This window comes from Macrosteles quadrilineatus, unplaced genomic scaffold (genome assembly GCF_028750875.1).
Source record: "Macrosteles quadrilineatus isolate MER2022 unplaced genomic scaffold, UCM_ALF_1.0 Scaffold_3__2_contigs__length_128488019, whole genome shotgun sequence".
NCBI classification, from domain to species: domain Eukaryota; kingdom Metazoa; phylum Arthropoda; class Insecta; order Hemiptera; family Cicadellidae; genus Macrosteles; species Macrosteles quadrilineatus.
Window position 1 is genome coordinate 94,907,921 of NW_026542596.1, and position 27,827 is coordinate 94,935,747.

Here is a 27,827-nt window from a genome sequence, read left to right on the forward strand (position 1 = left end):
CGAAGTGTCCCCTTTGACAGTCAGGGGCCAAAGTGTCTTCCTTTCGGTCAACTCCGACCTCAGTCTCTCCAAAGTACAATTGCTAAGTCTACGGTTTTTGTGGGTCGGTCGATTGAGCAAGCTACGTGTCATCAAGAATTCTGTCTACTAAACGCCAATGTTCTGACACTGGTATATGCATTGTGAAATCCATTTACCAGGTCTTTTACTTTTGAAATATAATCCCAAAATTTTGAAAATAATTTTTGGTGACTACCCGTCACACGGATATGGCGCTAGCACACTGACATCATAACCGTCTCTTCTTAGCAGGACTTTCTCGAGCTGAATCTGTTTTTTCATACCAGCCTGTTCAAGTATGCGAGTTTTGAGACCATGTACAGCCGTTTCAATGACTTCAAAGTACTCCCGTCTGAAATGTTCTTCTGTTGAAGTAAACTCGTAGCCGTAGTCATTAGCATTTCCCTCAGATATCTTTTTAGGCACTTTCTTTCGTCTTGGGAGCCTTAATTCTTCTAGGCCTAGCTCAGCTATGGACTTGGCACACTCTTCGTAGACAGAAGAAAACTGCTGGTTGGTTCTGAGGTTTTGCAGACCATCAACAATTAGTTTAACAGATTCATATAATCCAACTACTGTTTTCTTCTCGCCTTGAAAACTTTTGTTCAGTAGTTCCAAAAGTTCAACAACTTTTCTACCCATAATCAGGCCTAAGTACGTGGTCCCATCTTCAAACACACTCAACAAACCACTGGCTCCTTCGTACTTACGTTCTGTGAGTTCATTCAAAGTTTTCAAAATTAATGGATACTTTTGCAAAATTTCATTGATTTGCCCTTTCCGGTATATCCATCTTGTGGGACACAGAGGTTTTATTTTTGCAATATTACTGACTAGACCTTGAGCTGCATCTTCAACTATATGTTTGTATTCATCTTTAGCTTTTGTGTTCGAAAACAATACTCCTAACTGATGAGCCCAATCCATTGCGTTTTTGACGGTTCTTGAAGTCTCACAGCTTGCTTTCATTTCTAGATTGACACAGTGAGCACCACAGTGAATGTAGTCAGCAAGTGGTTGTTTCTCTATTACTACCGACTGAGTTCCTTTATGGATACCACTCATGTTACCAGCTCCATCGTAAGTTTGCCCACGAAGATTGGACAAAGGGAGCTCCAATCTAAGCAACACGTCAAAAATAAGAGCTGCTATATCTTTTCCACAGGTATTTGCCGATTCATAAAAGCCTAAAAAACTTTCATGAGGTTCGAGATCAGCATCAGCCCACCTGACACAAACACTGACCTGTTCATTGCCAGCAATATCTCGCGTCCCATCACAAATGACAGAGTACATCAAAGGGTTGCTTAATTTAATGCTCTGAACTATACTATATATGATTTCATTTCCCAATATCTGTATGATTTCGTTTTGTATAGTAGGGTGAGTATAGGTAATATCTTTTTCTAGCCACTGTTTCAAAGACGGCTTGTCCTCACAGCGAACCTTCAATAGTTCCATTAGATTACCTTCATCATTTTTGTGTCCTCTTACTGCCATACCCTGTCTAACGAGATACTTTACACTACTTATTATAGTCATAAGAGATTCTAAAGCAAGTTTTTGTTGTTCGAGTTTAACATGTGAGAGTTGTGACTCAATAGGTGCTTGTAACTGAGAGTAGCTTAAAACAGCTTGGCAATGAGCATCACTCGTTTGGTGGTTTCCAAACTTTTCAATAGCTTTTTTCCAGTTACTGAACCCTTTTTCACTAAAAGCCTTATCTGCTTTAGTAGCCAGCGCTTTTGCTGGGCACAACTGAGCATATCTTGTACAGTAAAAACAGCTTACCCCTTCAGCTCCAGCCACATGTAGCCAAGGAAATCTCTCATACCAACTGGTCTGGAATTTCAGCACTCTACCTGAAAGTTTTTGCACCGGAAAATCCCCTGGTAGAATTTGAGGCTGATGAGGAGAAGTGTGACGAATAGAGCAGTCAACTGATGCCACTACGTCTTGGTTGTTTCGACAATTTGTTGGCGACAATATTTTCTTCTGTTCAGGTGTAATATGATCTTCGTCAGTTTCTTGATCTATAACAAAGTTACATTTTTAATAAGACTTCCGAACTACCTGTTAGAATAACCAATGACACCAAGATCACTTTTAAAATATTGTCTTCTGATTTAGGCCTACTTTCGGTAGGCCTATAATTTTTTTTAATTCCGTAACATGAAATCAATAACTATCTACAGAAAAATTCTTGTTATTTTTTACAAAAATATATAATACTGTATTTACTTACCATTGTCCTTTTTTTGTTTTTTAAAAAATGATAACAAATTTCGTTGTCCTTCTGCTCGTTTCATTTTTCATTTGTCAAGAACCAGTTCAACGTACCTACTTCCAAAAAGTTTAAATTAAAAGAACTATATAACCGATACTACACATAAAACACACGAGGAGAAAAAGGTTAACTTAACGTACATATAAATACTGTAGTATCAACAACTGCCGACTGAAACGCGAGAAGAAGAAGCAACGTCTAGACAAGCGTCTAGGGATCCAGTGCAACTCGAGGATCGTGGATCGGTACAGCCCCCCACCGCCGCACAACGTCGTACGCTTCCGATTCATACAGCGGAGCGAGCACCTTGCTTGCTGGCAGGGATCGATCAGGTGAACACGCATTCTGTATGATTTTTATAATTCGTTTTAAAATTTGCGACAGGGGGGACAAAACTGACTTTTCAAATATTGGGGGGGACGCGTCCCCCATGTCCCCTATGGCGGCGACGCCCGTGTTACTAACTTGTTGAAGTGCAATGCTTTCTACAATTTGGCTGTGTGACCCGTATGCCTTACTAGTTGATGTCTATTGTTTTGTTAATACAGTACCGTATTATAGAAAGAAAAATATTCAACTCCAGTGAAAATATTTTCAAATTGGTTTTACTTGTAAAATAAACTAAATACGACAACCACTACTCTTATAGATGTTGTTTTTGTCAACACAAAGTGCAATAGTTTTAAGTGAGATTGTTCTTTATCATAATTGTTTGCGCAGATTTAGCTTATAACTGATTGGTTAACCAATGTTCCTAACCCTGTGGTGTGCTGGTTCCCGTGAAATAATTTTGCTACTACTAATTTTAATTTACATTTAATTACTGTAAGTAGTATGGATGAATAGGCCATAAATCAGTCTAAATAAACTCATTTTTTATTACATATCCATCTATATACACTTTTAAAATTAAATTATAAATGCGGTAATAATAGTTGCTTTTATTAATATGTTATGTAGTGTAGTGACTACTTAAAGGACTTCATTTCCATTATAATATTTCCTTTTATTTTATTTTATTAATCTTAGACATCAAAAGTGAATTTCAAAATTGATAAAGTTTTAATTTTATTGGTGTTTTTATGATTGAAATTACTACTTTTTAACTTTTTTTATTTGTTTGTATGGTATTCAAACTGAATTTAGACATTTTGAATCCGACCAGATTTAATAAAGCTACATTTACTATTTAAACAATGTTTATGTAAATCCATTTGTTATAAAAACAAAAAATAACAAAAAATTTTGTTATGCATGAAAATAAAAATAGGAGTAGATATTTTTAAACTAATACATATATATTATACAATTTTTTTTTATTTAGTTTCCATGAAAAAAAACTTAACCAAACAAATTTTAAAACTGAAAATAGATTTCTTTAATTTTATAAAAAATATACAAATAAATAAGTGATCATAGTTTTAACTTTAAGCAAAATAGTTGTTTTACATTTAATAATGTATATAACACAAATTCCAATCCTCAATCAATACAGAAGCAAGTAGAAAAAAATACTGCCACCTATGCTTGAATAATTAGGCTGTAAAAGTGTTTGAAACATTTGTAGCCTAATTAATTGCAATAATTTAGTGTAACTAAGTTACGGTAATGAATGCATGGTTGGAAACAACGTTGTTACCAATTAGGTTTTTAGCTATTGTGACCTCACTTTTGTTGTGCACATTTATAGTATCCGGTACCATTGCCTTTGGGTGCATTGTACGTAACCAGAATCAATGTTAATCCTTGGAAGTCGATCCACATGTTTGTATACATACAAATGTTATTGCAACCACCCAAAATAAAGCTGCTTATTTGTGAATTTTGTTGTTTCTTTGACCAGGACAAACTCACTATGATAAGAGCATCCAAAAGGATTCACACTCGAATCTTTGCCCATTCAGCACATAAGAGACATATTTTTCCGATGTTGGCTGCACCAACACATTGCCAATGTGCAAGTCCCGATGCTCAAAATCAGCTGCAGTCTCGGCAACAGCTAGTGAGAAGGTAGTCTGGAAAGAAAAAAAAACAAAGGCTAATTTTTTTCACTTTACAACCCTCACATTTGCTCCACATTGGCTTCAAACTTCCAAGTTTAACATGTATCAAGCTAAGAAAAAGGTAGATTTATTAAGAGCATTGATAGTGTGATAGCACTGGGATCTCAACCCACAACATTTCTGCCATGATCTGAAATGTGAATGACAGTACATATTTTGCCTACTTTTAATCAATTATGGATTTCCATGAACTGTATGGGGCTCATATCACGCGGATAGCGCTGGATTCACAACAATATGGTAGGCATTCGGTTAAATATCGAGCTTGTCTTCTACCGGATGACAGACATTGACTTTTTAGTATCGGCACTGGCTCACTAGCTGTCTCATGGTGGAAGTAAACTATATTGCCTTGGTGCCTTCTGCTGCAGCATATATAAAAACTTAAATTACGGAGGAATTTTAAAATTCATATTCCAGTAACTTACGCAATTAACGCCAGATAAATTACCGCCCCCCTTGCTTTTAAAAGAGTTTAGATGTCCTTTGCATATTTCCTCCATAATAATGCACCATGCACCATGAAACTGATCAAAAGGAACAAAGTTGGAATAAATTAAATAACCTAATTAAATATATTAGTTTACGCAACGATTGTGTTAAGTTAGTCTTTACGAAGGCTCGTGCCTTAAAAACTTCTAGGAGTGTCGTAAAGACTATTAACGCGAGTTGCGTACACTACTTTACCTACGACCGTTTTTTTAATTACTAACAATCTGGTTTTTTATTACTAACAATCACTTCTCATAACTTTTTAGAGAGGTTATGTTTTCGTTTATTGTCATTGCCACTGAAAGTGAGGCAATGACTTATTGTATAATCAGCTGATTTCATGTAATTATGTGTTTGTAAAACTTCGTTAAGTAATATGTTACTTTTTTCAGGGAATAGGTTCTGCTAGCAACATTCTTACCATAAATACCAGGACAAACTCACTATGATAAGAGCATCCAAAAGGATTCATTTAAACTAGTGATGGGCGGATCCAAGAAAATGTCGATACCGGATCCGGATCCAGATACACACTGTCATAAGGGCGGGTAAAAAAACCTAATTAACAGAACGCCAATTTAAATCATAATGTTTAAAATTAAATTGGTAATGTTTAAAGGTTAATATATCTTGAGTAATCTCCAGTTGAGCCCATAATCCCTCATTTTTTGGGGACACTAACAATTTTCAAAATCATAAAATGCACTAAGTTTGCACCACCACCAAAAGGGTACCTGTGTATATTTTACTATATAGTTCAATCTTGAGTATGCTACTGTATATCGTGGTTTTTGCATGCAGCATCCAATTTATGTATGCCTGGATCACCTCTTGTTAATCTCTTCCTTAAATTCGTTCCAGGTCCACAGTACTGATAGCCGGGAATGTGAAGTTCTACAAGTAAAATACCCTGTGACTGTGTACAAGAAGTCTAAACTGTGTTCTAACTTAGAAAAATATTAGATGGGGGAGTCTTTACTTTTATTCGCCCTGTATATACAGAGATAATCTTCTTGTACACAGACACAGGGTATTTTATAGTGATGGACAAGACCCAAAACTTTGAGATTTTTTTATCACGAAGCATCGGACGGGATTTAAATACTAACGGGATATTTTCGAGACTAGATTATAGGCCGTTAGCTTACCATCCAGGTACAAAACTAAAAACTAGAGGTGTGCAGATATCAGGAAAATCGGGTCGGATTCGGTTCGGAAAGATACATGACATTGCCATATATGTTATTTACATCAAGAGACAAACACTGAGACATCACCTTGCCATATATGTTATTTGCATCAAGAGACAAACACTGAGTCATGGCCTTGCCATATAAGTTATTTGCATCAAAAGACAAAACCTTAGTCATGGCCTTGCCATATAAGTTATTTGCATCAAGAGACAAACACTGAGTCATGGCCTTGCCACATAAGTTATTTGCATCAAGAGACGAACCCTGAGACATGGCCTTGCCATATAAGTTATTTGCATCAAGAGACAAACACTGAGTCATGGCCTTGCCATATAAGTTATTTGCATCAAAAGACAAAACCTTAGTCATGGCCTTACCATATAAGTTATTTGCACCAAGAGACAAACACTGACTCATGGCCTTGCCACATAAGTTATTTGCATCAAGAGACGAACCCTGAGACATGGCCTTGCCATATAAGTTATTTGCATCCTAAAACAATCACTGAGACATGGCCTTGCCATAAAAGTTATTTGCATCATGAGACAAACACTGAGTCATGGCCTTGCCATATAAGTTATTTGCATCAAAAGACAAAACCTGAGTCATGGCCTTGCCATATAAGTTATTTGCATCAAGAGACAAACACTGAGTCATGGCCTTGCCATATAAGTTATTTGCATCATGAGACAAACACTGAGTCATGGCCTTGCCATATAAGTTATTTGCATCAAAAGACAAAACCTGAGTCATGGCCTTGCCGTATAAGTTATTTGCATCAAGAGACAAACACTGAGTCATGGCCTTGCCATTAGCATCAGTACTGATGGCTAAGGAAAGTTCAACATCGACCCCCTCAAGTACTGCAACGCTCATAGTGTAGGAAGACCCTTGTGCGATAGGAATTTCCACAAAGTGCTCGCCATTCCGGCTCTTCCTTGCTCGTCACAAGTACATTTCCGACACAACATACTAGAGCTGAAAGCGCTCAGTCGTCCAAGTGTTTTCTTCTGTACTTTACTTCTCGGTGTTTAAACTAAATGGCTTTGTATTTTAGAAAACAAAATCTCCAGTTGTGACGCAAAATTCTAGGGGGGGAATAAACTAGTATTCACCAAAGTCAGGCTAGGCCTACCCTAAAACCGGCCACACTCAAATTTCTTCCCCGGAGTGCTCAGAAGGAGCCGAGAAAAATCCAGGGGTCGATACGAAGTTGTCACGGCTTTGACTGATCAATTTATTTAAATTTAATCGAAGGCTCAGAGCTCTAGAAGCGCTCAGGAAATCCTGCAGACGCCCAGTTGGAGCTATATCATCCCAGCCTTCGTTAAGGTGTTTTGGATAATTTTGCCTAACTTTTATACTGGCTCTGTAGGACCGACGAGTATCCAATCATAAGCCAATTTGATGTAAATACTAGTATTAAAATGCAACTAATTAGTCAAAGACGTTGGTAATCGATCTAATGTCGAATAAAAGGTAAAAATAATTCCTACAGAGTCGTTGGGGCCTGATTAATATAATTGGACGGAGAATTTATCGTGATGTTGTTTAAAATAGATTTAATATTAATCTACGTAGCTGATTGTTCAAATCAGCCTGCTCCCAAGACTTGATTCTTTCACCCGCCAAAGACGGGGTTTAGAACTTAGACGACAAGTCTCGGGGTATTAAAACGGTGAAAACGAGATATAATTTGGACGTGATAATTATTTGTTAAGCGAACGGATAAATTGTAATTTCGAAACTAATTAATTAAAATAAAATAAACGATCGCCACCGCTAGTCACTGGCAGGCAGGAACTGGCGGGTCAAGACTCAAGTTAAGATATTAAATTTAGATAATTCGAAACGGAATATTAAGAAAACGAAAAAGGTATAATAAGTTAAGTAAGCGTAAGATAAAACAGAAATAACGTAAAACGTAAAAAAAGGGCCTAACTAGTGTGTTAGCTAACCTTCGTAATAGGATCGTAGGGTCGTATTCGTAATTTGTGCGAGCTGGTCGGCGGTCAAACAGCGATTAATTCTTGTCCGGCTCAAATCCCGATTTCCTCGGCCGCGGCTCAAGCGCTGCGGTGGCGATTTCGGAAACTAGCCAACAGCTGATCGGGGATTCGCCTGTTGAGCCGGTCTAGTTGTCGTCTGTCGGTGGTCAACAAACACCATTTCGAGGTTAAGTGATGTTGTCATCGGCGTGTTAAATATTCGTAAAATCGGTCGTTTTAACTTTATTATGTGAAACGAAGTGCTATTATGAATAAATATATCGTTGTGGGTGTGTTTGTGTACTTCACTGTTATTAAAAGTAGGCCTACGTTCTGTGGCCCATAGCCCAAGCTATGGCCAACACATAGGCCTAGGAGTAGGATGTTGTGGGTAAAAATCGGGTAAGTTATGGTGTTTGTTGACTACCAATACGTTTTTTACCCCCCTTAAAATTTGGTACCTCACACCGTTCTGAGTTTCATAGCAGCAATCTTTACTGAATTTGACAGCAAGCAATTGGTATTTTATTGAAGAATATAATACAAAAAACTTTACACATGACTAGTATTTCAGGGTTCAGTTTATGTAGTGAACAATGAAAAACTCAAAAATCAATTATAAAACAAGCATAGTTTAATACAAATAACAAACTGAATAAATAAGTATGTACAAATAATTATACTCTAATAGAAGTTTCAACAATATTAATACAAAAATAAAGATTCATGAAATATAAAAAGGATTAAAAAATTACAACAATAAAGACATCTTGATTTGAAACAGAATTTGTAACAGTAATCATTATTTAAGGATTTTTTTAAAGTCTTTTGTGAAAATGATTTTTTTTAGTTGCTAAAACGCAAATAAACGAGATCGAGTGAAAATGCCAGTTACCGAACAGTTGGCAGACTATTCAGTCCTGATCAGCGACGATGTTTGGCAATGGAAGTAGATTAGATGAAAGGCCAAGTCAGTTGCGCTCTCAAAGTCGAGTACCATTTCTCTCAGTCTCAACATCTTGTCCATACAATCTCTGAAGACTTTAGTGTTTTTCTTCTGTTTGTATTTGATTCTGCTTGTAAATTTGTCTATGAGATAATGTAACCACCTAAAACATGTCAAACATTCATTGAATTAGCTTTTGCTTTTATTGTAGGAATCAGAACTTCAGCAAACACAGTTTGAAGACAAATTTAATATCATTGTCTAGAAATAGAATCGCCAACGAGGGGTACATAAGGTTAAGTAAATGTTCCTACCTTCATTTGATTATCTTATCTAGAAAAGCTTGGCCTCAGTGTAATCGAATGTGTCACTGGTCCCTTTAAAAGTACGGGTTTTTTCAAAAGAGGTTTGTGGCGTCCTTTTATTGCATATCCACAGAAGCCTGTGCGTGGAATGTATCCAGCAAAGCAAGGAGTGGACCGGTATTGTACAAGGATGAACTGTATTGATAAAAGTTGTGGCAGTGACCAGGATCCGAACCCACAACATCGCTGCCTTGGGCTTGAAGTCCGTGGCTTTACCGACTCACCAATTTGTCAGGGTAGATGACCCATGTTCTGGTGGTGTCAATTTTTGAACAGCAGCCGAGATTCATTCTATGGCTAATGACAACTTCTAGAAGGAAACTAGGTTTTCTAGTCCAATGATTAAGTTGTAGCCAGATTTAGAATAAAATGAACATATTTGAATTAATAGAATACACTGATGTAGTTTGTAAATTATCAATTTCTTTAAGAAGCACCAACTTTTTAACCAAGCCAAGCTGAATGAACAGCTTAAAATAGGCTGAATACAAAACTGGCATCAGCTGATCCATATAGATGGTATGTACCTAAAGTCAAGCTTTTACCTGATGTTTGTTTTCGGCTTATGAGACCTCCAGTTCTGTTTGAGATCAGCCCTCATCTCTCGGTAGATTTCAAACTGATAATCGCCTGTAGCAGTGAACAGTTCCGGGTCTTGCTCCAGGTCCAAGTACAGAACGTCTTCTCTAAATGAGATCCTGGATAGTGTGTAGTCGATGATTGTCACCTGTAACAGTCATACTATGATTGGAGTTGGTAGAACTGATTTTCAAACAAAGGTGGTGAGTGAAATAAAATACTACAAGCTATTAGCCAGAGTGAAAAAAACATAAAAAACAGGATTGTTGCTGTATTAGACACGCAGCTCCGACTTATAACCAATTCCTCATATTCAGCGGGTGGGGATTAGTCATCATCAAGACTAATCAAATCCTACTTGTTGCTTGTCAGAAATAACTCTGGGTACACTTGGGATGGTTAAAATCTAGAGCGCTCAAAAGCTAGTGAGTGATGTGTTAAGTTTCCGGCAGAGTCAACTTTATCCAGAGCTTTAATAGCAACTATCCAAGAGCTGCGAGTACACTGGACTTTTTGGGATCTGTGTACAACAAAGCTGTTAGCTTATGAATTGTTCTGTGTAACCGTAGACCAATAGACAAATATAGACCGTCAGCTGTGCTGCGGTTAGCATAAGTTCTGGCGTCCACTGCTAGGTTTGCCGTGCAGTTACGGCGCACACTGCTGCAGCGTCTGCTGGTCGCATACGGCTCCTCGCCTGCACGGTGTGCGCCGTAACTACACAGAACTCCTAGCGGTGGGCGTCGGAACCTTTCTTTGACAGTCTATATTCATTCTATTTGTCTATGGTGTAACTGAGCCATTAGCGTCACCTTATGATTGCTATTCAAGTGTTTACCAAGTATTCAGTGTATAGCTAGTCGTGTAAAATTATCTACTGTATAAATAATTTTGATACCGTACTTGGGATTCCTGTAAAATGTAATGAAATAAATCATGAGAAGATCAGGGCTATTTTTGCAAAGACTTTAACATCAAACAGTTTTCTAAATTTTTTACTCTGTCAGACTTAAGTCAGTACTTAGTGTATGTGTTAGTTTAATCTATATAAATAAAATTAGAGTTTTGTCTGTACATTGCTCAGAATTATATATTTTTAGGCTATTTTTACGTTTTATACATTAAAGAAGCAGAAACAAGTCTTATCTCTATTTCTGTCTGTCTGTCTGTCTGTAACACTCAAGATGGCATTTTACGCAATCTTCTCCATGAAAACGAGAGTATCTATCAAGATCCAAGTCATTTTAATGTATACACTGGATTGGCGAAAGTGTCTTTAGCCATTAAAATATGGCCTCACTACTTTGTAAACAAAATTACGGACGTTCAAAAATGCAGTTTTGTGTGATTTTTTCTAAATAAATTTTCGTTAAATTTTTATCACATAATCATCTATGAAATAACAAACAGCTGTTCGGATCAAGAATATTTTTTTCTAGCTGTCCCTGATATGTTTACAAATTTTGTTTACAAATACCGTAACCATTTCCGATCACGTTGGAAAGCAAATCTTAACCAAGTGAAATTAAAAAGTTTTTCTTACATAACGGATTTAATTAATCGCAAGTGCAATATTGTAGTGTAACCGTAAATGAAATTAAATAACTAGGCATCATCCAGGTCAGGAAACAGAAATTCTTTGTGTATAAAATTGTTCTTGAGTTTTTATAATCAGAAAAAAGACCTTGAATCAGTGTTGTATAGTGATCGTCGCCAATAGCTTACAAACAAGGTTTCCACTCATTGACTGCACTTCAATAGCGATTGTGTAGTGTTAAGTAAAAAAAATCACAACTGCAGTGGGTGATTGTAACAGAGGTCTACGGATGATGCTAAACTCGCTTTTCCAATGTGTCACTTTCTGTTTCTACTCACCGTGTGATGCAATCGCTGGACCATACAGCCAATAGGCCCATAGCCCATCTCTTGGGTACGTACGCCTACCTATTTATTCATAACAACCTTTTCGACGACGATCCTTGATACCGGTACTTTTCCATAGAATACATGGCCTACTTAAGAAATAAAATTAAAAATGCCCAAAAACTATCATTGTGTGACTTTTGTCAGATTCAACTGACTACTATAAGATCCCCGTGCGTAAAACGGGCACACAGCTAGTATCATCTAAACAGACTCTTCAGTAATGTACCATAGTTTCAAAAGTGGGACACTCGAATCTTTGCCCATTCAGCACATAAGAGACATATTTTTCCGATGTTGGCTGCACCAACACATTGCCAATGTGCAAGTCCCGATGCTCAAAATCAGCTGCAGTCTCGGCAACAGCTAGTGAGAAGGTAGTCTGGAAAGAAAAAAAACAAAGGCTAATTTTTTTCACTTTACAACCCTCACATTTGCTCCACATTGGCTTCAAACTTCCAAGTTTAACATGTATCAAGCTAAGAAAGAGGTAGATTTATTAAGAGCATTGATAGTGTGATAGCACTGGGATCTCAACCCACAACATTTCTACCATGATCTGAAATGTGAATGACAGTACATATTTTGCCTACTTTTAATCAATTATGGATTTCCATGAACTGTATGGGGCTCATATCAAGCGGATAGCGCTGGATTCACAACGATATGGTAGGCATTCGGTTAAATATCGAGCTTGTCTTCTACCGGATGACAGACATCGACTTTTTAGTATCGGCTCTGGCTCACCAGCTGTCTCATGGTAGAAGTAAACTATTGCCTTGGTGCCTTCTGCTGCAGCTGCTCCTAACTCCTATGTCTGTCGTCATAATGTGGCCTTGTCGACGGAAGGCCATAATTTAATTCACAATATTACAGTGAGAGTGAATGCAAATAAATAAGTACAATATAATATCTGAACCTGGCATAAAATTTTCCAATGAAAATGATTATTATACCAATTACAGTAAGGCTGATAACCAGCATGATGCATATAAAAACTTAAATTACGGAGGAATTTTAAAATTCATATTCCAGTAACTTACGCAATTAACGCCAGATAAATTACCGCCCCCCTTGCTTTTAAAAGAGTTTAGATGTCCTTTGCATATTTCCTCCATAATAATGCACCATGCACCATGAAACTGATCAAAAGGAACAAAGTTGGAATAAATTAAATAACCTAATTAAATATATTAGTTTACGCAACGATTGTGTTAAGTTAGTCTTTACGAAGGCTCGTGCCTTAAAAACTTCTACGAGTGTCGTAAAGACTATTAACGCGAGTTGAGTACACTACTTTACCTACGACCGTTTTTTAATTACTAACAATCTGGTTTTTTATTACTAACAATCACTTCTCATAACTGTTTAGAGAGGTTATGTTTTCGTTTATTGTCATTGCCACTGAAAGTGAGGCAACGACTTATTGTATAATCAGCTGATTTCATGTAATTATGTGTTTGTAAAACTTCGTTAAGTAATATGTTACTTTTTTCAGGGAATAGGTTCTGCTAGCAACATTCTTACCATAAATATCAGGTACAATTAGGGAAATATTGCATATTTATTTGGGCAACTAAATAAGTTTCCAATTTCATGATGGTTGGCCACTGGATCGTTAAAATTAGCACTAATAAGGTTTATATTACCTGGCTACTGTCTCCGATCCTCGGTATAGTTTTAAGAAACTACAGCTGTTTCATGCCTTACATTGGCACATCATCAGGTTTGGTGAACGCCAGCTTTTCTATAAAATATCCCTCGGAGATGAGAACGTTATGGTTTTACGAAAAACATGTAGCCAGGTAATATAAACCTTATTAGTGCTAATTTTAACGATCCAGTGGCCAACCATCATGAAATTGGAAACTTGTCAAGTTAAACTGGCCTACGCATACAAGAACGCCAAGCTTAAACTGTTCAACACCATAGAGAACATAAATTTCAATAAAAATGTCTAGAATTCGGTATTGTACCTAAATATGTATCCATAAAAATTTCTAACCGTCCAATAGCAGCCAGAAAGGCCAAACAAACTGCTGAGAAATCTTGGATTAAAAATGAAATAAAAACATTATATGCAAAAAAGAACATGTTAAATAAGCTACTGTTAAGAAAACATCTCGAACTTATGAGTTGCCTTCACCCTTCACAACAGAACAATGTTTTTTCTCAATTAAACACAATGGTTCAAAAGAAAGTTCAAAATAAAAAACAAACCCAAACCAAAAAGTTTGATGCCTTACTGAAATCCCAAAATAAAATAGAAGAAATAGTTCACAACCACAAATTTCATCCCCGGCTGATAAATACAACTAACATAGAATTTACAGAGCAGGAGATTTTGTTACTAAATAAAGGACTAAATTTCAATTTCCCTAATGATAGAAAAAATAGTCTTGTGTCCGAATTACTGAATGCTGAGACAGCCGTTAAATGCCTGAAACCCAGCCTTGCAAGAGATACCACCAGAGCAATGGTATCGAACAAAATACAGAAAACATTAAGAAATCCCACCCCTAGAATTAAATACATTTCGAAATATAAGTCGTTGAAGTCAATAGCCACTAGCATCCGATGCAAGTTACAACAAAACGAAGCCGTTATCACGAAAGCAGATAAGGGGAACTGTACCGTCATCCTCAACAAGTCAGAATATGTAAACAAAGTAAGAGACTTTATTGAAACTAACTCTATTGTTACTTTAACCAAGGACCCCACACCTGTTTTCTCGAAAGAGATAAATAAATTAATATCATCATGTAAGTACCTTTTAACTGTTGAAGAAATCAGGCACCTGAAAGTCACTAACCCTAGTGCCCCAGTCCTTAGAGGTTTACCCAAAATACACAAGGACAACATACCTATAAGACCATTGGTAAATTTCACCCCCTCACCTACCTATAAAATCGCCAAAAAGTTAGACAGTATTATCAGAAGAGAGATTATTTTAGAAAATAGCCATAGCATAAAAAACACAGTACACTTAGTAAACCAGATACCTAACATAGAAATAAAAGACTCATATATACTTGCATCTTTTGATATTGTTAGTTTGTTCACGAACGTTCCTATAAATGAAACAATAACTTTACTCAGAAAAAACTTAGACAAGCACTCTACCTTATCTACAGAAGCAAAGAATGAACTGATAAATTTAGTGCGCTGTGTCCTAAAACAGAGCTACTTCACATTTGAGGACGAATATTATAAACAAAATGAAGGGTTAACAATGGGGTCGCCGTTATCAAGTATTCTCTCAGAATTATTTCTGAACAAATTAGAAAATCAACACTTTTGGTCTGACTCGAACCGCCAACGCAGCAAAATAGTTTTTTACAGACGATACGTGGACGACACGCTTGTATTGTTCAACGGTAACAATAGACAAATCAACGTACTCAAAACATATCTCAACAGTGTACATAAAAACATGAAATTTACTCTTGAAACGGAAGTATCTAAATCTATTAATTTCCTGGATCTCACTATAACAAGAAAAGACAGTAGCTTAGAATTCAATATCTACAGGAAGCCGACTACAACTGACCAAACTATCCATTCATCATCACACCACCCCTATAGCCACAAATTATCCGCCTATAATAGTTTTGTCCATCGTCTACTTACCATACCACTCAGCCCAACCAACTACAATAACGAAGTTAAGATACTAAAGCATATTGCAGTGTCAAACGGATACAGTAGCAACCTCATAGACAAATTGATCAGAAAACACCGTAACCGAACTGAAGTAACCTCCAATTAAAATAATAAAAAATACGTTAGCGCTGAATTCGGTATAGTTCTAAATGATGCTTTACGAAAAGAACTGGAAAAAAATGATACAGCAATATCGTTCAAGACTACAAACAAGCTGTCGTCATTGGTCAGAGCCAAGAGCAAGTTTCACACAGATAACAACAACAAAACCGGAATCCATAGATTAAAATGTGACAACTGTCCCAGCTTTTACATAGGACAAACTGCCAGATCCTTCACAACACGATTTAAAGAACACCTACCAAAAAAGAACTCTAAATCAGCTTTTTCCAACCACCTAACAGCCACGAACTATAACTATACAGACATTCATAATAATCTAGATATTTTACATTTTTGCAATAAAGGACGCCATATGGACACAATAGAAGAATACGAAATATATAAGGCATCATAAGAACAACCACATCATATTTTGAACGAAAAGTAGTCCTTTGAGTCTAACATAATTTACAACACGGCCATTCTGATATCTGATTGTCAAACCAAAGAAAGAAAAGATAAGGATAGAACAGGGGTAGGGGTCAACGCTGCCGACACGTGACAGTCGCGACTTATCCATCACCGGCGCCGCATCACGTTTCGCAGTAGTTTCTCAATTATTAGTGTTTAAATGTTTCGTGCGTGTTTTCGTGAGTGTAAATGTCTACATGTTTTTCGTAAAACCATAACGATCTCATCTCCGAGGGATATTTTATAGAAAAGAAGGGATATTGGTAAGCGTTCACCAAACCTGATGATGTGCAAATGTAAGGCATGAAACAGCTGTAGTTTCTTAAAACTATACAGAGGATCGGAGACAGTAGCCAGGTAATATAAACCTTATTAGTGCAACTAAATAATATAGTGAAACAGTCAATTTACAGTTAGATTTCAGCATCGAATATGTGGTCCACAACGAGTTGGGTGAAAAAGTGGTTAAGAGGTTTTCAAAATAAACCAGAAGCACATTTTCATTTATCAATTTAACCTTATTTTGTTTCGTCCATTTAATGAATTGCTGGTATGTAATTTCATACCTTTGTTTCGATTTTGGTGGCAAATGATTTGCACAAGCAGTTTGTGCTCTCATTTCCATCTCGTCAACTTAATCAGTTTAATCTATCTTCCTTTAACTTCCACCAACTTAGGTTAAGAATACGCGAGTATCAACAGGAACAAGTCGGATCAACAATAAAATTGTCAACTGATCAGCTGATCAATTGCACCAATCAACAATTAAATTGGCCTGAACAGCTGATTACTTGAATTTCGAATCATTACAATTTTACTTCTCCTCTCTCAATCCTTGAACCTCATTGGTCCATTACCCATGTTGTTATGAGTAAAACTATGCTGTTATGAAAGTAAACAATGCTGTTATGAGATACTTTTCAATTCTAATAACTGTACTGAAACGGCTACTTTAATAAACGGTCGTAGGTAATAGTATATTACGTTACTAGTCCTGAAAATAAGTGTTTGCCGGACGAGTGTGGTCGTTCCTGTGCGAGACGAAGTCAAGTACGGGATTACCATACGAGTCCGGTAAAACATTTTGGACGAGTGACGTACGATAGTTTACGCCATACTACTAAATCTGTACAAATCCTTATATATTACCACCAAGTAAAGGACTAAAAATCACTAGTCATAACCTCTAAGAGAGGTTATGTCTTTGTTTATAACTACCGGTATTCATTGCATATTGCCACCCAAGTACAGTATAATCTGATGATTGGTGTCCAGTAAAACTCATTACAGTACAGTAGTACGCAATGAAACCCCATTTGATTAAGCTGGCGGCAAACAGCTGTTTTCTGGACTAAATCCTTGCGTGGGAAGTTCGTCAAAATAGTGTAGTGTGGCATAAGAATATTTTCCTCTTCTTTTAGGCTAGTGCTAGTAGTTTTTGTTGTCTCTGTCTTCTCTTCTGTCTGTCGGTGTTGGTTGGTTTTTTTTTTTAACAAAGTTTTATTTACAATCTGTTTTACATTAAACAATAAGTAAATATGATGACGTTTATATAAATGAAATAAAAATTGAAAAAAACATGAGTTAGCAGCTAAACTTGTTTGTTTTCATTTTGGTTGGTTGGCGCTATGGAAGCCAATTGATTTACGATATTCGATAGTAAGTAGTTCTTTTCATACTACGACGATCGATACTTAACCGTATGCCTACCATATGGTTGTGAACCCAGCGCTATCCATATCAAGCCAAGTAGAAAAATGTACTCTTAAAAAAAAGGCAGATTGTTTAACACCTAAAGTCCCTAAAAAAAATTGTGAAAAGAGAGCATAATACTCGTTGAATATCTGGAAGATGTGTATAGTATACTAAACATAAATAATCATAGATAATAACCGCCTCAAGCAAATTGATGTGAAGAGATAATTGAATTGTTATCAATAAGTGATTATATACCTGAAGGAACACTATCAAAGCTTGCTGAAGGTTCTTAAAGCTGAAAGACTCGACAGGCTCCCCAGCATGAGCCAACTCTAGTGCCAGGTACAGCTGTTCTGGCCCAAACATATCGGGACATTCATTCTCCGATCCTGCACAGACACAGACAGTGATGAGGGTTTAAAATTTAATAACTATCTTGACTAGTTAAATTGATATTTTTGGTTTAATGAAGTTTATATTTGAATTCTGAAACCTTTAGTAGTGATGTCTCGGTGCCAATTTGTCAGTTCCTGCCCTATAGAAATTCTCGGTACCGGACATATAAGAACCTAACAAAATAGTACTCTTCGTTTAAAAAGTAAGCTCCAAACATTGAAATTGTTTATGTTGACTACAGAATACAGATGCATGTTGTAAAGTACTTTAGTTACATAATTAATTTTGCGATTTAAGGGCATATTTGCAATTTTAATTACAGAATTGGGACAAGGTATTAAAAAAAATTTTCTTTGTTGGAACTATTCTAACAGTCAGAAAATGTTGGTATTCACTATTCACAGTTTTACAAAAAATCTAAACCAATTCAAATGAAGAAATCTGTGTTAAAACTTAGTAGAACCCCTCACATCCGACCATGATGGGACCAAGCCATGGCCAGATATCGGAAGGAACATAACTTCCGGTCCCTGTAACATCAGTAATCGCCTCCCACGACCTTGGCAACACCTGTGAACATGTCTTGCTGTCTAAGCGACTCCAGTAATCATCTCTCGCAACTGCGGCTATACCCGTGAGCACATCTTACGGTCTTGGGGACAATAGCGACAATGTCTGCCACAATATCTGCAACATCCGTGATCAAATAGACGATCGGGTATCACAGGAGTCGGTTATGCCGAAGTCGGTTATGAGAGGTTCTACTGAATTGTAGTTAGTAATTATACGAGAATTTAACATATCTACATATCTATAAATATAACATATCGAGGGTATTAAGCCGAGAACTTTACATGAATTTCATTGAGCAGGATAATAATAGGACTGGGGAAATTAGCGTGTTTAGATCATTACTGCCAATAGCCATTCAGTCAAACAAACCATTCAAACTGCGTTTTGTTTTATGACGTCGTTGGATCAAGTAAAAAAAGCACGACCATGGGGGTGATGATGTTGTACACATACATATTATTAATGTAATTTATTAAACGTATCTTGGCACTCAGGGTCAGATCAACCACTAGTACTGGTACCGTCATTTTAATGTTGGTTTTCCCTATCGGTACAATACCAACTACCGGTGGTACTGAGAATTGCCTTTAAGTACCAACACATCACAAGCTTATACTGAAGATGTCACATCCAACTTAATCTGGTCTCTTATATTTTACATTAAACAGTTTTATGAGAACTGCTGTACAGGAACACCAGCACAAAACAAACTAATTGTTTCAACTAAGTCATTTACAGATTTCCAATTAAACCACAGTCAACTATGGTATTTCAAAAATACAAGGATAAAATTCAAACAGAACTCAGTTGGTGTATAGTTAAATATTCATACTAAGTGCAACCACTCCTATATAACGATTATAACTTCAGAAATATTTGAACTCACGCTTCTCCTTATCAAATTCATGCCACAGCTTCAGTAGTAAGGGGGAATACTGTCCTTGGAGGTAAAATTTGCCTTTCAACTCACAAAATCCTCCCGTGCAATTATCACTGTTATTGCGTAGCATGCTCAGTTCTCTGGAATAAAAAAATATTTAGATTTTGCTGCATTAACAAATATCAACAGAAAAAACCACTTTTGAATAAGTGGAATGGTTGAAAGTACCATGAACTTTGTTCACCCCTGCTTCATCGTAGAACCCAGGACAAAACAAAAATCGTAACTGTGTTCTTACGTAGACTTTTGCGGCCGGTCTCATGAGAATACATTATGTTTAAGTGTGAAATGTCTGATGTTCACAGTTGACACCAGAAAACACAATGGATCCACAACAATAGTTGACTTATGACTATCAACCATATTACCTATATATCGGTGGACTAAGACCACTGATATTGTGTTTTCGGATTTATTTTGTTATTCATTTTTTCTGACTTCCATTAACTGGTTTAGAATGAGGGAGAGTTCGAATTAGAAAAACTCTATCTTTTCCTATTTTCTACATCTTCCTCGGTTGCTCCTAATTGCTCCAGGTCTCTCCTTCACTTGGCTCCAACGCTATTGCTTTGTCCTTCCTCTCGGTCTTCTTCCTTCAGGATTTCTCATCAAAACTTGTTTTAGATTACTATCCTCCTCTCTTTTCAAAATGTTCCCAGCCCATCTAATTCTTCTACATAAAAAAAACCACATCTAGATCCTTGTAGAGTTTTTCTAAATTCCCTATTGTGTCTTTTCCTTTACTCTCCTTCTTCAAAAATTGGGCCTAAAACCTTTCTTAGAATGTCATTTCCATAAGTTAATAATTTTCTTTTCTTTTCATTTCATAAAAAATTATTATAAGTCTTAATAATTGTCCGGTTTCATCCACAAACAATTTTGCTAGCTGGCGTCTTCTATATTTTCAGTAAAAATTACTACATCGTCTGCAAACGCCAGAACGTTGATTCTGGAGTCAATTGAAATTTTATATTATTTATTTTAAAACTCTTTTGATTTACTATGTTCACATCCATTTTACCAGCTGGTGTTTGATTATTAATTGATACTGTTTATATCTCAGTGTTAAAATGTTTCTTTCAAAAACAGTTCAGCTATTTTCCAATCTATTATTTCTTTTATACTCATCTAAAAAACAGTCCACTTATTAATTATCACACAGAGAGCTTCTTCTATCGCTAAAGTTGAAGCTGATTGGGGAGAGTCCATCACCCTGTCTTACACCCACATTTATTCTAAAGGGTTCCGAAACTCTCCCATTTACTGACTAGTGACACAGAAAACTTACTACTATAACCCAGAATGCCAACCGCATGGTAAAAAGCATTAAGCGGTTTGAGAGAGCTTTGCCTGTCAATCCGTAGGCAGCGCCACCAGCGTTGCCATGCAATAGCATAGCAACGCTGGTGGCGCTGCCTACGGATTGACAGGCAAAGCTCTCTCAAACCGCTTAATGCTTTTTACCATGCGGTTGGCATTCTGGGTTATAGTAGTACGTTTTCTGTGCTAGTGACTACATAACATACGTGGCATCTGCTACACTCCCTTGTTCTAGCAAGGTTTATAAGTTTTTTTAATTCTATATGCTATTTAAAAACCAATCAATATTGTAAAAAAACCTATAAAACTTTATTTTTCAACACAAGTGGCTTTATATTACTTTGTATACCTAATTATATCATTACTGAATGATGAACAAAAACGGACAAATCAAAACATGTTCTTAAACTGACAGTAGAAGTAAAACCATTGGATTATGGATATTGAACCTTTCCTGTTAAATCACAATTGTTTTTTTTTTCAGATTAAAATATTATAATGATATAGGCCTACAAATTCTGTTTAGGGTTAGGTTATGTTAGTTTGGCTCTGAAAATATAGTCATACAGATTTTATTTAATAAATTAATGTACCATACATATTGTACACATATATTCATATACACGTAGACATATACTGAGTTAGGTTAGGGTAGAACCAAGATATTGTTAAACTTCTATTGTGTATTTTAAAATATAAATTATATAGTTGATGTGAATTAATGGAAACGGTCCTCGGTATTAAAATTGACATCCAATTTTTATGGACTATGACAGAGTGTGCTACCTTTGACTACTAAATACAACTTCAGTATCCAATAGTCAATGTTGGTACTGTCTAAAATTGTTTTTTTACTGTGATAGTTGGTGTGACAAAAAAAGATGCTATAATTAATTAAAGACAATTTCCTTCAGTTTGACTTGGTTAAAAAGATGGTGTATTCAACTTAACCCAATAATTTACACCAGCACATTCTGTTACTGGCTAAATTCAACTAACTAAAAAAAATTTTAACCTGGGAATAGAATGCCTAGTCCTATCCTTAGTCAAAGATAAAAACAATTCTTTTCCTAACTGAAAACTGAAAAGCATTTATTAAGATGTTACTCACTCAGTTATAATAAGTTCAGAGAGAACCTCATCATAGCGTTTCTGCACCGAGCCGTTGACCATTTGGGCACCTTCAATTGGTATTATTTTGATAACAGATCTCCCTTCACCTGGTCTTTCCAGCATGAAAACCTCTCCAAACACTCCTTCTCCAATCTTCCGTCCAGAACTTAAGACCCTGTAGACGACATAATACTGATTCATACAATTATTGGAGACTGTCCATTGGTTACTCATTGGCACAACAAATTAACTGTTATTTTACTGGGACGTTTTCAGATACTGTACATACCAAAATTGGTTAGATTACTCTTTCATTTTTTTGTGAAGAATTTTCAGAATTTTGTGTGGATTCTAAAACTTAACAAATCCACATTACTATGCTTAGTTGCTCAGGTCTATTGTAGGTGGTTAGTTGCTCAGGTTAGTGACTAGTGTATAACTAACTCTACTGGTCCCATTCAAAGTTTTTAACCAATATATCAAAACTTACTCATCCGGGAAAGCTTCAGAAAACGTAATCGGAGCTTGCTGTCCACACTGGAGCAGAAACCCGACTTTCCCTATAGCTGCTGCATCTTGGTTCTTCAAGTTTTCAATTTCATCTTGAGCGTGAGAAAAAATATATAACAGATTAATATCCTATCTTTAAAATATAGATTAAAATAAACTGTCTTCCTAGAACCTAAATGTTAACTAGATCTTAACATGCGAGATTGCAGCTTTTATTGACATTATTTGTTTCCATATTTTGATACTAGTACAGGACATTATAGGAGTCAGATCTGTTAATGGGGCGTGAAAGAAATTTAACAAATGGAATCACAAGTAAATTTGATAATATTTGAAATATTTTGTGCAATAATAAATACCTGAATTCTAAATGCAAAATCAGAGTTAACTTAAAATATTAGAATAAATCTGAATATTAATATAATGTTTTCCTCAAATTTTCATTTTTTTAGTTTAAACACTAAAAATTAATTGTTTTGATAACATAATTTTTATGTTCTGTATTTGTTGGTTGGTTATTTAATGCTAACATTTCACAATATTTCTACAAAACTAGCAGCATTTTACCTTCTAAATCCAATACGCTTAAGCAAGACATGTAAAAGTTATCTTCCTCATCTACCGGCTCTTTTTCTTCCTCTTCATCCCAAAGAATACTCCTTTCTGAAAATGAAGATAAGACAGCGTAAGAACGGGAGTTTCAACAAAGTTAAAAAAATACTCTAAAAACAATATCTGATTTTTATTGGTAATAAAACTTCTTGTGAAATTTGACTAGCGACCTTGCTAAAAGCACTAAATAACTTGTCATTACTATTCATGCAAATAATTATCGACAAAATTGATATATTTTGAACTTTTTTTATATAAAACTGAACTGTGATCCTGTGAACTGTGAATATTATAGCAATCCGTTATAAATTTAAATCCATAACATATACGTAGACAAAATACCTCAAATTTTAGTGGTTAGAGATTTTCCATTAATTGTAGCCTACACACTTAAATTAGTAGGCCTAGATAGGTTGTAATGGAGTAAACAATATTTCACAGGACAAGCAAGTTCTTTGGAGATTCAGTTTGAACATCTTAAACCTTGGACCCTCATTGTCTCTTTCCACCCTCAGACCTTGCTTATTTTGACTGCTTATATGACAGTTAGATCACATTAGGTCGAAACTGGGATCTCGATAGATTAAAGCAAAAGCATAGGAATTTTTTCCTCAAGCGTGAAGTATATTCCTATCCTATATCATGAATTTCTTCTCTCAGTTACTGTGATAAATTCAAGAATAATTTCTTAGCTTCGCTGAAGCCACCTGAAATCCTTCCACTTGCCAAAGACTAAAAAAAAACTACAAACTATGAGCCCAACTTTTGAAAACTAAAACGTGAAAATTCTCAGACAAAGGAAATTGTCCAAGTAATTGATATTCCTCCTATTGAGATTTCAATAATTTCAACTTACCTAATGATTTTTGTAGATTTCTTCGACTTCGTTTTCTATTCGTTATTGCAGAAAGAGCCTCAGGATTCAACCGAAGGATTGGAGGAGTTTCAAATACATTAGTTTGGTTTACGCTTGTTTCACAATTTTCATCCTCTTCTGCCACAGTGTCTTGGTGGTTTTGTGTTACATTTAAATTCTGAAGATGTTCAACACTATCGTTGGAATGTTCAGCAATTTCTTCTGGTATATCATTCATATCAAAGATATAATTTCTTCTTCTGTTCATATACACATTACTAAGTCTACTGTGCGTAAGGTTCAATCCAGGGCTTCCTTTTGAGACTGGTCCACAGTCTTTTGTTTCTTGTTCCTCCAGAAAACTATCGAGGATTCTGGTGGTGTTGTTGTATGACATCTTTGTTTTGTTCAAACCACTTGCAAAACTAGATTCCCTGATAAGCCTGAATATGGTGTCTGATGTGAGAGACTCTCTTTTATTTAACCTTGGCTCTGAAAATATAGTCATACAGATTTTATTTAATAAATTAATGTACCATACATATTGATACACCCCGCTGCCTTGTTTATTCTAAGCAAAGCCGGCTAATTTTGGCGAAATAGAAAAAAGGCACAATACAGAAAAAATGTAAGTATGATTGATTAGTTTAGAACATTGAATAAATAAATTGAATTGATTGCTTTTAACTCAAAGTTTCAGTTCTAAAAGTAACATAATCAGAAAAATAAAAAAATAGAAATAGTGACACAGTTTAAAAGCTGGATTGTTAAAAAAACACTGAAAAAATAAAGACTATAGAATTTTTTCATAACAATTTCTATTGGAAATGTGACTACAATACACTCTCGATTAAGTATGATTTGACCAAAGGTTTTGCAGACGACTTGTCCACTGTCCAGCTTGCCAATGGTTGGTGGCCAACCAACTACGGTTTGATTTTCTAGGTTATTGATAATTTGTATGATAAAAAAAATACTTGTAATGATTATATAAAGCATTAATTTTAACTAATCACAAACTACTTACTATTTTTACTTTACTTTCAAGGGAAACATTCTTGCTAACAAAATTATTATTTTCTGACAAAAAATAAAAATAGCCTTATATATTTAGGCCTGGGAAACAACCTTGAAAAACCCAAGGACTAGTGAAGTGGGGGGGGGGGGGGGGGGTGTGTGAAGATAACCGGGGCTCAGATAGTCAAGAATGTACAGGAGCTTACTATAAATTTGTTTCACCAAGTTTCCTTACCTTGTCTCTGACGAAGTAAAGATCTCCGCCATCTTTTTCCAGCTTCTAAACTTAATTTAGCAAAAGTTTCATTCAATTCAGTGTTGGGAGGATAACTGCTCAGTCTGCCTCTTAAACTATAATGTGACGTTCTCTTGCTTTCTGTGCTAAATGGAACCGATTTTTTTTTCAAAGTTTCTCTTCCGTTTGCACAGTCAGCTTTGAGAGATAAAGAATTTGTGATATCACTTAGAGGTATTGATTCAAAAGCCTGTTTTTCTTCAAAGGATTCATTCGAAACACTTTCATTTTCAACTTCGTTCTCTTCAATCTCGGTAAGATCATCTTTGCTCTCTAGATATTGTTGCTGTTCAGATATATGTTCAGGAATTGACGATGAACTGTTTACTACATCACTATAACCAGATTTTTCCAAGCTTTCTGCCAAACTAATAGAATTAGACTCTTCACTACGACTGGCGGAAGATACCTTACTGCTGCTTGAAATTGTATTTTTTGAGTCTGTCTGTTCCTCATGATCACTTTTTAATTCCTCTATGAAGATTGAAGGCAATATTTTGTTTGAAGATAACCTTTGTTCATTAGATGATGAATGGTCTGGGTTTGTTACAGCTTCACTTTGAGGAGATGAAACAGCCGAGGTTTGAGACTCATTACTGTTGTTGTCGAAACCTAAAAATGGACTCGATGACAGATCAGATGCAAACTCTTTTGAATTTTCCTCATTACACTTCTTCTGGCAAGTTGTGGAAATACTTGAATCATTTGAATTATCTTCACTTGACTGCAATGATTTACAAACATTTGAGTTCCTCCCAACATCTACTGGTAACAATTCTACATTTGATGTTATACTTTCTGGATTTGTTTCTCTACTTTGGCGATTTGCAGGAAGACGTAATGGGCTTTCATAATCAAACAGTTCTTGGTTGGACTTTTTATCAGCTTGTAAAACTGCAAGTTTTTTGTGATGAGGACTTTGGATTCCCAAGTTTCCAAACCCCTCTAACAATGCAGAGAAACCAAGCATAGGATTTGGCTTTTCTTCTTTTTTTATCTCTTCAATCGATACCATGTTTTTGTAACATATAGCTCTACTTGTGAAGATACTAGGTTGCAGTCCTTGAGTAGGTAAAATGGGAGAAACATGTGAGGCTACCCAAATATCTCTGTCAAACGCCACATCTGTCCTCGTCGGGGTGCTAGAAGTACAACTTGACTTTATTGAGTCATCTGAATTCAATTTGGTAAAAGGTTTATTTTTTCTCAATAGAGGACGTTTTTTCATGACACGATTGTAACTTTTCTTATTCACAGTCAATTTGTGATCCTTCTCTATTTTTACTAGTTTATTCTTTATCTTACCTAAAACACAAACATAAAAGTTAGGCAAAAAATCTACAAAAATGGTAAACCCCAAAAAGTTGTTTATTTATTTTTGGAAATAACTCAATTTAGATTCTTAGTCACATGCTTGAAACTGTATTTTGGTGGCTAATTGTTAACAGGGTGTCTAGTTTATTTTTATTATACAATTCAAGACTAATTCCAGACTTTTCAAGACTAATTCCAGATTTTTCAAGACTAGTTTTTTCAACAATTAGTGGGTGTTGATACCAAAATGTATCGATTCTCCATTCTTGATAGCTTAACCAAATGTTCTAAATAATACTACACCAACCCCTGTCTTTGTCATAAAGTAGTATTATGATAATGTGGTGTTTTCAAGTAAAGAAATAATGCAGCAATACAAAATTCTAACTAGCCAATTTGGTTTTTAGCGAATTTCCCATATAGGGAATAAGCTATTACCGTAGTACTCATGGTAAGACCTGGACGCGGGACCGATTTTTTTTTCGTTTTGAGGTCCCTAGAGGCCAAAAACACCATCCGTTCATATATATATGTGTCCGTCAGCACGATAACTCGAGCAAAAATGATCCGATTTTGATGAAATTTGGTACAAACGTGTAAACCTACGTTTATTCGAACGAGTTCGCGATCCAGCATGATCGGACCATGGGAACGGGTGTTTACGGGGGGTTTTATGGGGTAAAAATAGGTTTTTCCCATTTTTGACCCAAAAACATAAAATTTAGCAATATATTTCCAAACCATTTTGTAGAGCTTCAAAAAACAAATAATTTAGTATATTGAAGCGTTATTATGCGCCTAATGGTTACGGAGAAAATTCAAAAAAATTGTAAATTTAAAATTCCCATGTTATTCTTATGGAGAATGAGTAAACTGTTGTAGTTTGCTTGTTTATGAACATATTTTGATCAAATTTGGAAAATGTTTTTATTTCTTACTAACTATTAACATTTTACAAAAAACAAAACAGTTTTACCCTCCCTGATGCAGCAAACCTAAGTACTTGTTAAACTAATTCTATTTAAATCGGGAATAAATGTTATATTTTTAA

At 35.7% G+C, this 27,827-nt stretch overlaps 2 protein-coding genes across 2 annotated transcripts in view; both read right to left on the reverse strand.

Moving 5' to 3' along the window:
- Nucleotides 1-252: 252 nt before the first annotated feature.
- Nucleotides 253-6,971, reverse strand: LOC128989383 (zinc finger MYM-type protein 1-like). Its single transcript, XM_054411272.1, has 2 exons — nucleotides 6,887-6,971; nucleotides 253-2,093 (listed from the first exon to the last, which is right to left on the reverse strand). The coding sequence occupies exons 1-2, from the start codon at nucleotides 6,969-6,971 to the stop codon at nucleotides 253-255; spliced, it is 1,926 nt and encodes a 641-aa protein (XP_054267247.1).
- A 1,807-nt stretch (nucleotides 6,972-8,778) lies between these two features.
- LOC128990943 (uncharacterized) overlaps nucleotides 8,779-27,827 on the reverse strand; it is a 31,478-nt gene continuing 12,429 nt past the window's right edge. The window contains exons 4-13 of the mRNA XM_054413614.1: nucleotides 25,403-26,767; nucleotides 24,151-24,642; nucleotides 23,250-23,345; nucleotides 22,663-22,774; nucleotides 22,171-22,347; nucleotides 19,686-19,819; nucleotides 18,086-18,219; nucleotides 12,126-12,278; nucleotides 9,940-10,121; nucleotides 8,779-9,192 (exon numbers count right to left, since the gene is read on the reverse strand). Coding sequence (XP_054269589.1) covers nucleotides 8,994-9,192; nucleotides 9,940-10,121; nucleotides 12,126-12,278; nucleotides 18,086-18,219; nucleotides 19,686-19,819; nucleotides 22,171-22,347; nucleotides 22,663-22,774; nucleotides 23,250-23,345; nucleotides 24,151-24,642; nucleotides 25,403-26,767 — 3,044 coding nt within the window. The 3' untranslated portion in view covers nucleotides 8,779-8,993. The remainder of the gene's footprint in view (nucleotides 9,193-9,939; nucleotides 10,122-12,125; nucleotides 12,279-18,085; nucleotides 18,220-19,685; nucleotides 19,820-22,170; nucleotides 22,348-22,662; nucleotides 22,775-23,249; nucleotides 23,346-24,150; nucleotides 24,643-25,402; nucleotides 26,768-27,827) is intronic.